This window comes from Rutilus rutilus (assembly GCF_951802725.1).
Source record: "Rutilus rutilus genome assembly, chromosome: 4".
Classification (NCBI taxonomy): domain Eukaryota; kingdom Metazoa; phylum Chordata; class Actinopteri; order Cypriniformes; family Leuciscidae; genus Rutilus; species Rutilus rutilus.
Window position 1 is genome coordinate 47,092,788 of NC_140212.1, and position 14,157 is coordinate 47,106,944.

General features: G+C 38.2%; 1 protein-coding gene across 4 annotated transcripts in view; it reads right to left on the reverse strand.

Annotated features, from left to right (window-relative positions):
• Positions 1-677: 677 nt before the first annotated feature.
• Positions 678-14,157, reverse strand: part of LOC311289542 (NLR family CARD domain-containing protein 3-like) — a 93,274-nt gene continuing 79,794 nt past the window's right edge. For all 4 annotated transcript variants that reach the window (XM_084407623.1, XM_084407624.1, XM_084407626.1 and 1 more), the window contains one exon: positions 678-3,527. In XM_084407623.1, coding sequence (XP_084263749.1) covers positions 2,992-3,527 — 536 coding nt within the window. In that variant the 3' untranslated portion in view covers positions 678-2,991. The remainder of the gene's footprint in view (positions 3,528-14,157) is intronic.

Sequence of the window (14,157 nt, forward strand, 5' to 3'; positions counted from 1 at the left end):
CAGTGGGTTAGTTAGAACTTTTTGATTCATCGAAAATACATTTTGGTCCAAAAATAACAAAAACAAAAACAAAGACTTTTGTTCAGCATTGTATTCTCTTCCGGGTCGGTTTACAAACTCCAATATTACACTCAATGCCTTTTCACTTTCACTTTTTTATCATACTATAGCTTACTCCATCTCGCCCTAGTTGCAGATTCTTTCACTCTTTTTAATGCGCTCTTCAATTCAGCCATTTCAAATGGAGCATCTAATACACTGTTCAAAACTTCCCTTCTGTCTTTCACTGTCGGATTTCTTTTTAACATCTCTTCTCTTATTTTCTTCCTCTCTTCACACAAGTTTCTGGAAGAGTTGGCCTTAATAAACTCATCTCGAAACATTATTGCCTTCTCTTCATCTGTTACTGCTAACTCCTTTCCCATTTTGAGCACTGGTAAATCAAATTCCTTACTTATTCCTCTCATTTTCTTAATCATATTCCATATCTCTTCTACTGGAGTACTTCGCCGGTTCGCCCTATTTCATTACAGAATGATACCTGGACTACGTCATTTCCGCAACACCAGTTTATAGTTTGTTACTGTTACGCCCTGTGGCTGTATTTGTGAATTATGCGCTCTTGGGAGAGTGTCACCTACTGGGCAAGTTATGTATTGCATGTTTCCATCTTTTGCTCTTTCTGACTCTCTCTGTCATAGATTGCTAATTGGATTCCAGCTGATGTCCATCATCAGTACTGAGTGAATGCTACAGAGATCCAAGGTGTATAAGACGGCAAAGAGACAATGCTGGGGTGCTGACGGCTACGCGCTCACTCTTTGTCCTGATCCAGACTGGTGTTCTTTTGTGCATTTTAGTGTGACCAAGTGTGGTCTTTATTACCTCTTAACTTTGTGAATGAACTTGTCAATTACGATCTATGAGAGAGCGTGTGAACGCTATGGTGGGTGTGTTTATGATTCTTTTGTGTTATTTTCTAATTTATGTAAATACTTTTGTTTGTCTTTCTTTGGAAGCGGTAGGGAGAGGGTGCCATTTTCTTTGAATTTAAAATTTTGTTTATGTTTATGGCAGACAGGGAGATAGGTAAGACTCTGTCATTTCTTTTCTTTTTTTTGTTGTTAAGGTTAGTTAGAGTTTTCGTGTTTAGTTAGAGGATTTTTGTTTGTTATGTTGGCCTGGCCCTCTCCTGAAGATTTGCTTCCTTTGTTATTAATAAATTAAGATATTTGCTTAATTTTGTGTTTGTGCTTTTCTGGATCAGGGGATTGATGTGACCGTCAGACTTTTTTTTTAATTTTACATTTTGTTACGACTTCATTTAACCCCTAGACTAACATTGAAGTTCGTAACAATATAAATGAAAGGAAACTGAGAACCATATAGGGGAAGAGGGTGGGATGGGAAAAGGTTGTGTTTTTTGTTTTGTATTGATTTTATTTACTTAGTTTTCTTTTTTGTTTTTGTTTTCTCTTCTGATGTTCAAAATTGAAAATCATCATTCTTGTAAGGTGTGACTGTAAGGTTATACATTTGTGTATATTCCTTGTGTATAATATGACTTTCAATGTATCAAACTCCTTCCTACACACCATTAGCATCTTGTAAGAGCTTTTTGTCAATAAAAACAAATCTTTAAAAAAAAAAAAAAGAAAAGAAAGAAATCAGAAATAAATACTTATGCCACTATTACTACTACTAGCCTAGTAATAATAATACATAAAATATTAATAATAGTAGTTGTAATAATAATATCAAAAGTAAACAACGTAAAAGAAAAGCTAATGGTAAATCTTGAATATAAGCACAATAAGACTTTTATTGACAATATTGTTTTCCTCACTGTTGTATTTTATGATACAGAGATCATAACATTATTGTTGAAATTACACCTTAAAATTTGGTTTACAATTGAAGATGCGTGAAACTGTATGTGGAAGAAGTAACAGATTTATAAGAAAAAACTCATTTATTTGTATAGCGCTTTTCACAATACACATCGTTTCAAAGCAGCTTTACAGAAAATACATGATATTACAATCTAGAGTCTGATATCTGAGGAAACTGTCTAAGCTATGTATTTCAGAAATGTACATATGCAAAATCACAGTTAGCGAAAAATTTATTAGTTTAAACAATCTAATATTTTAAAGCAGAAACAATGATTTTATTGAAGTATTGAATACTTGTTTGTTAACAAATGATTATGAGATTTAGAAAATATAGCATTGGTGCGTGTTGATTCACTTTTACAGTATTATGACCCACATTAATGAAGACAAACAACACATTTCACAAGATTAAGATCGAGATTAAACTCAAATATGAACAAAAACAGCAAAACTAAACACAACCCTGACAACTATAATAATAACATTAGAAATGCTGTAAATCAAATGATAACTACATACATGACTGAAGTATACACACACACACACAGGTTTCTATAGAGAATCATGAGATCCTTCATTCACACAGGAATTGATCATCAAACTGTGATATTGATTCATTCTCTTGAATATGTGTCTTAATTCCCTCGACTTTAACTTTCTGTTCCTGTATTTCTTTCATTGTTGCTTCTAACTTTAACATCTTTGTCTTCTGACATCATCTTTAAATGTCTCTGTTTTATGATTTTTTTATTGAATTTTTACATCAACAGAGGGAAACAATCAGAAAAGTAAAAAATAAAACAAAAACAAACATAATAATAAAAAGATAAAGATCAGTCCAGAACACCCCCCCCCACCCCACCCCACCCCACCCGTATCATCCAGACATGTTTCAGTGAGTCTCATTGTGTCTCATATTTCCTCTCTCTTCTCTGTGTATCATTGTCTGTTTCTCTTTATTTCACTGACAGAAGTTCAGCTGTGTTATTAATGTAATGAAGAGACAATAAGAGACTCTAGAACATCTCACTGTCACTGATTTATCATGAGCTCAAAGCATTATGGGTAGAGTCTCTCATCAGTCTATTCTCACTCATCAACACAGTTTCAATGATGATCCATCATTATAAAGCCTAAACCCAGGATAGAGTGTGTGTGTGAATGTGGTCTGGACTGTGTGTATGAGGCTCAGTGTGTCAGAGACGCTGTAGAAGGACAGAGTTCCTGCACTGTGATCCACACACACTCCTACTCTCCTGCTGATGGGCTTTACAGGGAGTTTAGTCTCTATGTCATTGTGCCAGAATGAGTAACTGGAGGAAGAGCAGAACAAACTCCAGGACTGATCATTACGTCCAAACACACACTCATCACCCAATCCCTTCCTGCTGATGCTCTTATATGACACTGATATACACACACCACCATGTTCATACCCACTCCACTCAATCTCCCAGTAACAGCGTCCACACATACTCTCTCTACACAACACCTGCCATACATCATCAAATCTGTCTGGATGATCAGGATACGACTGAACCTCTGTGTCAGTGCCAGTAATCACTCTGTTCTCCTCAGACAGACGGAGGCGTTTACACACTGTGTTCAGATCCAGAGTGAACTGATGAGAATCTGATGGAGAGAAAACACATCAGTGAATTACAGAAACTTTCTATCTTGAGTCTTCATTTCAGATCTGACTCGTTCATTTAGGATTGTAAGCAACCAATGATAATAAAGCACTAAAGAAATATCATTCTGTAACAGCTTTTGTCCTGAATGAGGTTCTGACTGAAATCACCATGGTTACCAAACAGAAAAGATAGGATTCTTATGTTCAAATATTTCTGTAATCAGGAATTATGAAACTGTCTGATCTTTTACAGTTACAGTACAGTTTTAATTGCTTTGCCACAATTTTCACAAGCAAGAATTACATTTTCAAAACTCTTCGTACTAGGGATGCACCGATGCATCGGCTGAACATCGGTAACGGGCGATATTTGCCTCGTTAACTGCCATCGGCCATCGGGAAATAAAAATGACATTCGCTGATGATTATATGTGTCATGAACGCTCAAGAGAAACTTTTTTTCCCTCTTTTTATTTGGGCTGGGGGAGATACCGAGACGGAAGAGGACTCTCCCGCGCACTCTCCTCAGTAACTTAGATTAAACAAAGAAGATGGCGGTCGTGTGGCAATATTTTACAGTTTCAGAGAAAGATCAGCGTTTTGTAGTTTGCAATGGGCTATGTGCACAAGCGTCGCGACGAACTTCCGGTATTGTCAGAAGTTGGCATATCAGTTTCCGGTTTACGACTGTCTTCATCGGCATCCGCTATAAACAAACAAGATGAGTGCTGCTGTTGTACGAAATAAAGAGATATAATGTGCGTGACACATCTAAGTTTCTAAGAACTGTAGGTGGATCTAACGCCCGTTTCACACTCCGTGTGCCGTGTGTGTGTGCGCGCGGTGCAGGAGCACACATATACACTCTTTAATGGATGCATGCACGTTTAAGCACAATTTAAACAACGTTACGTGGGGCTATTATTCCATGCATTACTTATTAAGTTGCTCAAGCAAGTGGCCAAATATTTAACTGTATATTGACAAAAACAGCCGACTCTCATGCCTTTTCTTTTCCATTTAAATTTTAATAAAATAAATCTTGCATGTCACAAAGAACTTGTTTTCCACCTCCACGAATGAGACGAGTGTTGTTCATTATGTCGCCTTGTTGAAGTAAATTGTAGTTTACCTTGCTTTACCCCGGTCCTCTAAGTAAGATGACTGTGAAAAATAATAGTAGGCCTATATAATTAAATGCATTTATGGTGAGATTTCTACATTTTATTTAATTAAACACATTCATGGTGAAATTACTACATTTTCAGGTCAATCTTTGTTCATTTTGACCACGAAACATGCGCTGTCACTTTAATTCAGCGTTTGCGGCACAGCAAAAATAGACTCGGTGCGGAAATAACGATATCTGCACTTCTGTATGCTGTATATTTGCCGCACCTGGAACGGATCGACGGACTGCAACCGCGTGCAGTGTGAAAGCTCTAACCTGTTAGCATGGGTACATATAAGGAGCACTGCTGTGTGCCACTTTGCTCTGCTTAAAGTCGCTAACAGCCATTTGAGCTTCAATTTCGCTCACAAAACCTTTGCATTCTATTACGAGCGAACGCATGCATACATGCATGTGTGTATTTATATATACAAAATAATTATACACAGTACACACATATAAACACAAACTTTTATTCTGATGCGATTAACTGCTGCACAGCCCTAATTGAAATATATAGATTTTGAAAATTTTTGTGACGACCCTTAACCGTCTAGTATGAAAGCCCATTTTCACCATATAAAAAAACATCAATAAAAATATGACATAAAAAGACGATATTATGATATACTAATCCACAATTATGAGATGAAAAGTCAAAACTTTGACTTGCATATTCATAATAATGCAGTTGAAATTGACATACTAAGCAGAAATCATGACATTAAGTCATAACTATGACATTAAAAGCCGAAATTATGACATACGACAATTTACTTCAACAAGGCGACATATGAACAACACACGTCTCATTCGTGGAGGTGGAAAAACAAGTTCTTTGTGACATGCAAGATTTATTTTAATAAAATTTAAATGGAAAAGAAAAGGCATGAGAGTCGGCTGTTTTTGTCAATATACAGTTAAATATTTGGCCACTTGCTTGAGCAACTTAATAAGTAATGCATGAAATAATAGCCCAACGTTGTTTAAATTGTGCTTAAACGTGCATGCGTCCATTAAAGAGTGTATATGTGTACAAAGAGAATCGCAATGCTGACAAAACTTTTTTTAAATAAAAGTTGCAACGTAACTTCTGGATTTTAAATAAAAATAGTAAGTGTTTGTGGTACTGCCGTGAATCAGTTATTCACTGCAAACGCATCATAATGTGAAGCATATAGCGTGTGCTGCTCCTGCACCGCACACACACACTGCACACGGAGATGTGTGAAACGGGCGTTAGATCCACCTACAGTTCTTAGAAACTTAGATGTGTCACGCACATTATATCTCTTTATTTCGTACAACAGCAGCACTCATCTTGTTTGTTTATAGCGGATGCCGATGAAGACAGTCGTAAACCGGAAACTGATATGCCAACTTCTGACAATACCGGAAGTTCGTCGCGACGCTTGTGCACATAGCCCATACGTGTTCCATTGAAATTTCAAGAGGGGGGGCTGATAGAAAGTCATTTAACACAACAAATCTCATTGGACATTTGAGAAGCAGGCACGAGGCGGTGTACGGCGATTACCTGCAAGCTGACCAAAAACGGAAAAATGAAGCCCCCAAGAAAGCGCCAACCCCCGGTAAGACTTCAATTGACACGGCGTTTGAGAAAGCCAAACAGCTGCCTCCAGACAGTGCCAAAGCGAAACAAATAACAAACAAGGTGATGGAGTTCATCGCTTTAGATGACCAGCCTTTCTCTGTAGTGGAGGACGTGGGTTTTCGGAGTCTGATGAAGTTTATGGAGCCATGCTACACGCTGCCGAGCCGGCGTCACTTTGCCAAGGTCTGTCTCCCCGAAATCCACAACATTGTGGCCACGCACATTCATGAGCTACTGGCTTGCGACATCGCTGCAATCAGTTTCACCACAGATATATGGAGTTCAGATGTAAGCCCTGTGAGCATGCTTAGCCTCACGGCACAGTGGATTGATAAGGACTTCAACCTGGTGAAGGCAGTGTTGCACTCTCAGGAGTTCGCAGGTACCCACTCAGCATCTGCCATCTAGGAAGCATTTGAGAAAATGTTCCAGACGTGGAAAATCGACAAAACCAGAGTGCATGCTGTCGTGAGAGATAATGCTAGGAATATGACGAAAGCTATGATGGACAGTGGTCTGGCTAGTTTTGGCTGCATGGCGCACACACTGCAACTGGCAATTCATGACGGTGTTTTTAGCCAGCGCAGCCTCACGGATGTTGTGGCTATTTGCCGAAAAATCGTCGGCCACTATAAACACTCACCCCTCGCCTATTCACGTCTCCAGGCTGTGCAGATCCAGTTGGGAATGAAACCAAAAAGGCTACAGCAAGATGTTTCCACTCGCTGGAATAGTACATTTTATATGATGGAGAGCTTGCTGGATCAAAAGCGCGCACTTGCTACATATGCCACAGACTATGACCTCCCGGCCACTCTTAGTGCGCACCAGTGGCAATTAATTGAAAACTTTATAACACTCCTCTCCCCATTTGAACAATTGACGAGAGAAGTTAGCTCATCAGAAGCATCAGCTGCAGATGTCATCCCCTCTGTGACAGCCCTGAGACGTCTTCTGAGTAAGCAGGCTGACACAGACCATGGCGTTAAAACAACAAAGACCTCATTATTAGAGGCTGTAAATAGACGCTTCGATCAAATCCAGTATGATCCCATGTTCTGCATTGCCACCTATTTGGATCCCAGATAGAAGGATCGTTACTTTGATGAGGATGTTAAACAACGCGCTCGAGAAATACTTGAGTCACACCTGTTGCCTGCCGCCAGTGCAGAGGGTGGGACGCGCGATGGAGAGCGCGCACATCACACAGAGCGCAAGAAGCAACGATCCGACAGAGCAGGGCCCTCCCTGCATGATGTGTTTGAGGAGATTCTGGAAGAAAATGGACCAGAGAGGACAAGTACCTCTGTATCCCAACAACTGGGTATTTTCCTGGCAGAGACCACTATTCCCAGAGGTGAGAGCGCACTCTGCTATTGGAGAAATAACCACCTGCGTTTTCCAGAACTCGCACAAATGGCACGCAAATACTTTAGTGTGCCATGCACCAGCACCGAGAGTGAGCGGTTATTCAGCTCTGTGTCTCATGTCTTGGATGAAAAGAGAAATAGGCTTTGCTGTGACAAGGCAGAGATGCTTATCTTTGTAAAGAAAAACATGCATCTTATTAAGAAGTAGGCCAGAGATACAGCAGGTGACTTATGTGTCATTAAAATGATCAGAAATGGAGGTACTGTTTTTGTTTTATAAGATGCCCCATGTTCCAGCCTGTGAGTTCTGAAACACTGTAATGTTTTATTCTGTATGAGAAATACACAAGGTGAAAGATAGCCCTATTTATGTTTGTATTTATGAATAACATAATTTATTTATTTTAATAACATTATTTATTTATTTCAGTTGTTTTTGCATTTACACTTGATGTATTTTTTTTTTTTTTATCAGAAAAATATTTTTTATTGGGCCATGAAAATGATCTCATTGAGTAAGTTTTTGTTTATCAGGCTAAAACCACTCAAATAATTTTGTTGGGCAATGTACTAAAACAATCTTTTCATTGATTAGTTAGCAGTCAAAGGTTTTTGAATGTTATTTTTCAGAAAAGAACTTGTCATAAATAAGGTTATAACTAATGTCAACCAGAAAGAGACATTAAAGGTTGTTTTTGTTGCATAAATTGGTCTGATTGAATTTGTGCTCATTCTAGGATAGTGTGAGCAAGAGCCGAAAGAGTTGTATGTTTCCGTGGCACAAAAGAAGGAATAAATAACGAAAAGAAAAAACATCGGCCCAGAATTTCCCAATCGGTGCATCCCTACTTCATACTAATATCACAACAACAGATCATCAGAAGTGCACTTTCCCCAAATATTCCAGCATGCGTTAAACACACACAATCACACAGTAATCCTGTTCACTGTTTATATATATATAGAGAGAGTGTGTGTGTGTGTGTGTGTGAGAGAGAGAGAGAGTGTGTGTGTGTGTGTGTGTGTGTGTGTGTGTGTGTGTGTGTGAGTGTGAGTGTGAATAACAAAGGGTGTGTGTGAAGCGTCTAGTGCAGTAGTGTGGAGTATGGAGCAGCTTGTAGTTAGTGCATGCTGCTTGCAACTTTCTGCTTTTTAACTACCGCCGCTGGCTAGCCCCCTCATAGGGGGTGAAAAGAGGAGCCGAGTGCGTAAGTCTCCTCCACCAGTACACAGCCTCTCCACCACCAAGACTCCTGCTGCAGTGCCTCCTCGCGGCCATACTTGGTAACTGGGTACCTTGCAGTCCCAGGCTAAACTGCAGGGGATCTCAGAGCAGCAGTGGGCCCCAGAGATGTGGTGTGCAGGCCCACCACACGGTGGTCCTGACGCCCGTCAACCACTGCCCCAGCTATGGGTAAATAGCCCCATGAGGCAAGGCTAAGGGAGCACATCCCAACAGGAAAGCAATGTGCTGGAGACACGCAATAGGCGGGCCTAAACTGGGCCCACCCATGCCACCAAATCTACCTCATCATGGTGAAGTTAGTGCTACTGGGGAGAGCGCACCCCCTTTAGCACTTTAAAAAATTCTTTGTGCAGGTTTTCCAGCTTTGACCAACGGTGACCATTACCTGGATCTACTACTGGTTGAAGTCTGGCGGCGATGGGGTGTCTGATGACGGGGGCAGGTTTCAATAGACTGGGAGCTCATAGTCAGAGCCCTGCACATCAGTGGCACAAGGTATATGGTCGCTAACAGCTGGGGCTGAGTGGCAGCTATTCTCGGCAGACCCTTGTGCGACTGAGCAGCCCTATTCAGGGACTGCACTGCTCACCTCAAGCTGAGGAAGGGCCTAGAAAAGGTGGTCTAAAAAATGCCCATTCAATTTACACCTGGACAAGATACCATGCCTGTCGGGTGATTCCACTTCTGCGGTCGAAACAAAAGAAATAAATTATACACCCTTAACCCTCTGGGGACCAAAAACGCGCCCGCGCGTTTTGCTCGTTTTTTTTTTTTAGCAATGAAAATAAACACTAAATGCTCTGTTAACCCTCTGAGGTCGGCAAACGCGCCCCCGCGTTTTGCTGGATTTTTTTCACATAGCAGCAACATAAACTTAAAAAAGTCCGTCATTTACGGTCATATTAATAAAATAAATACATGATTATAAACTATAGAGGGTCTTCTTTTTTTTGTGTACACTCACATTAACATCAAAACCTTGTTTTTATTTTTAAATAAATAAAATAAACAGGGTGCGCTTTCAGCTCACTCTGTCTCCGCAAAAATCTTTTTGAAACAAGTCTGGAAAATGAACTGAAACTCAGCTAATACTTATCACACAACCATGAAACATGCGTCTAAAGAAAGCTTTAAATTTCTACTTTTAAATAAAACAATTCACATTCAAAACAAATATTCTCCTGCAATGTAATCTGTAAGAAACTAAAGAGAAGTACAGTTTCTCCCGTCTCACCTAATTATCGGTAATGAGTTCACACCCACTCGCAGAGCGCGCTATTCATAAGATAATGAGCTGAGGTGATCTATGCAAAATAAGGTAAACGCCCCCTGAAATGCCTTAAAACCAGCAAGTTTCATTTATTCACTTTCCTGCGCTGTTGGAAGATGACACGAGTTCAAATTTTGCTCAGAAGAAGAGCAGGACTCTGACGACGAACGTTTGTATTTTGAGCGACGAACGTTGAGCGACTTGATCCAGCCGTGGATAATATTTCGGGTAAGTCTTTTTAAATTTACTTGCATTAGTTGACACATGTTCGCATTTATGAGGAAAAAACAATATTACGTGACAGTTCTCCATTATGGACGCGAGCGCTCTGAAGCAGCACTAAAAGACTTTCAAACTTTCACAGAGACTTTCAAAACAGAAAGCACAAATCCATTCTTTAAAACGAATTTCGTTTTGTTTTAATTGTATCTTAATTTTAATATTATTTTCATTAACAAATTTCCTGGTTTTAATACATAAAAAGTAAATAGGCTAGCAATCACAACATAAGGTGCTTGAACTGGAGAAAAATAATTCATACTATCATTTTATATCATTATATCATTTTACAAAACGGTTTTGCGCATGTGCTTCTGCGCGCACTATTTCGAATTTACGTAACGTTTTTGACGACACGGGACCATGGGCTGGGCCACTCGGAGGTTGCTTCCGGGAATAGTAGGCTACTGCCCTACAGTATTAAAAGTCGCATATAATTTATAACATATTATTGTTTATAAGGTTATAGTGTGCGTTATTTGTTTTCTCTTTAACTTCTTTCAGCTCTTTTCATGTTTGGGGGGTCGGATTGTACAAGTTACTTTTGTTTATCGCTCACAATTGCTTTGTTTATAACAGACTGATTATTTTTTTTATTTTGGTCACATTTGATTTGCTTAGAGCAAATTTAGAACATTATGTTCTCCGGTAAAGACGCTCTTCAGATGATCCTGGACAGCGAGGAATAACTCACCTTGGCTTTTCCTCAGAGGAAGATTGTAACTCAGACGAACGGCAGCATGTTCAAGAGCGAATTGATCACGCCGAGTAAACACCGAGTTTTCACGTGAGTAAATACGTGAACTCAAGTGGTCTAGTGGTAGAACATTTGCCTAGCGTGTCAGAGGTTCTGAGTTCGAATCTGCACTCATAGTTTTTTTTTTTTTTTTGTCAAATCAGATTGTTTATCAGTGGTTGTATATCAGGCAGAGACATGTGTGTGTGTGTATTTTGTTTTGTAATTTCACTGGAACGAAAAGAGAGTCTCCACAACGGATTGAAGCGCGCGTCCGAGTGAAGACTGCGCGAGCCTAAAACAAACACAGTATCCGCGTCTGACTCGCGGGAATCCACGGCGCAAACCTGTGAGGGGCTGTGTTTTCTCGAGCCCCATATCAGCTCAAGAAAACACAAGTTTATTCAGATCATTACTTGTTTACACCGTCTCGCAGCGCTGTGAGGAATAATAATAATAAGGGAAAATGTCCCTCAAAAGGTAGATGTAAACAAACTATTAAAAGGTAAATATAATTTTTTTTTCTTTAAATAATTTTTATTGTGTTTTATTAGTAACAAATTTGGGGAGAGGATAAATATTCCAAAACTGAAAATACAGTATGAGAATTTACTGCACAATTACTAGACATGTTTACCTTGGATATTATACAATTTACAAGCACAATTTGTGGAAAAAAAAATGTATATAAAAAATATAAATAAAATTTATTTTTGTGTATAAATATATACACATGTATATGTGTGTGTGTGTATGCACATATATATATTTGTATAAGCAACGTATTAAACTGCAAATTAGCATTTATATTCCTTATAATAAAAATGAAAGACCTATGTTACAGACATATGAAAGACAACATTTCGTTGATTAGTTTTGGATAGATTATACATTTTTACTGTAAAATATCTGCCACCTCAAATAAGCTTTTATTTGCCAATTTTTTTGTCAAAAATAATCAAATAATCAATCAAATCCTTAACTTTGAAATATGTATGATAAAATGTATACTTTAGTTTGTACAAAGAAAGATTACACTTGAATTGTTGTTTATTTAAATATTTACAAGGTAGATGTAAACAAACTATTAAAAGGTAAATATAAGCCTTTTCTTTAAATAATTTTTATTGTGTTTTATTAGTGACAAATTTGGGGAGAGGATAAATATTCCAAAACTGAAAATACAGTATGAGAATTAACGGCACAATTACATGTTTTCCTTGGCTATTATAGGCCAAATTGCAAGCACAATATGTGGAAAAATAAAAAAGAATTGAGATGCTTCCAACTGTTGCTCTTGCATTCTTGTGGCTCAGTGACTCACCTGAATGAATGGCTCATTAAGTATGCGGTCCTCAGGTGTGAACCACTACATATGCATGATCTGTGACGCCCACTCCGCATATGGCCTTTCCAAACAGAAAGTGCTTTGCAAAATTCAAATCAATGTATTGTGTTATGTGAAGGATTAGGCAGGGTGATTTTCACATAATTTTGAAGAAAAAACACTAGGCGATGACATCCATTAGACAAAAGTCTTATTGGCACATATTTAGTGTGTGTTTTGTGGTCTTATTTCAGAAACTTTAGTTTTTAGTTTTTTCAATAACCACGCATAAACATTATTCTCTCAAAAATGCAGACATGTACATTCTTGTTGCTCACATATTATGGTAGCCCTGTTTGTGCTAAATAGTGTGTAATTTTCTTTTGCCATTAATATGTTTATAAGCAACTGAAAAAAGCACAAATGTCAGGGCATGTCAGAACATCTCAAGGACCCCAAAAACACCTCAGACCCCAGAGGGTTAATTTTGATCTTTCATTTTCGTGTAATACATCAATCGATCCTGTTCAGTTTCTATTTTTTTTTCTGTATACTCACAATAAAAATAAAGTGTTTTGCTTTTTGACAAATAAAGAAAAATTAAGATGATGCGATTTCTGCCTTCTCTCTGTCAGTAAACTCCCGTTTGAAACGCGTTCGAAAATGATCTATAACTCCGCGAAAATTCAGTCAAACAGGCAAACAGACCCACGGGCATAAAGCTTGAGATCGCATCTTTTAAATGAAGTCATTTATATAAAAAACAAATATTCTTAGTTTCTGTAATCTGTATACAAAGAGAGCGACTCCAGTCGAGCTCATTACGAGATGATTCACAGTAATTTGACCACTCCCCGGAGAGCGCGCGCTATTCAAATGCAAATTCTGAGAACCATTTCAGTCTGTGAAACGCCCACATCAGCTGTAAACAAAGCGCGAGTGAGACATTATAGCCTTTATGGAGAAAAGTTTCCACAGTGCTGATGAGGAGAAATATTTCCTGATATGAGCAGCAGATCGCGCTGAGGAGTGAGGTAGGCTGTTTTCTTTTCTCAAGTGTGGAATAACGTTAGTGTAGGCCTATAAACCGCAAAAAGATGAATCGCATTTCTATAATATGACTCGCGTTTCTGTGAGATGAATGAAGGGTACATATTTGTAAAGAGTGTTTAGCCTAAATATGAATCGCGCGTCTGTGTGTGAAAGAATAAACTGCTTTGCTATAGCCTACTGAGATGAGTAAAAATCGACTGGAATATGTTGAAATAAAATGTATTTGTATAAGCAACGTAAATTAACATTTATATGCCCTGATATTTCAATAAAACAACGTTAGTCAGGCGTTAGTCACACTATTTTTGTCAAAAATAAAGTCATAGACTAAGATGTTAGATGTTCCAATGTTGGCTATATTCAAACTAATGAATACATATGATAAAATGTAGGCCTATAATCTTTTTTTTTCTTTCTTTTTTTTTTTTTTTACAAAGAAAGAGTACACTTGAAATTGTAATTATTGTTGTAATTGTAACATTTTTAATAAAATAGCTAAACATATTTACAAGATAGATGTAAGCGAAATCTGAAATGGTCAATATAAGTATTCTTCTAAATA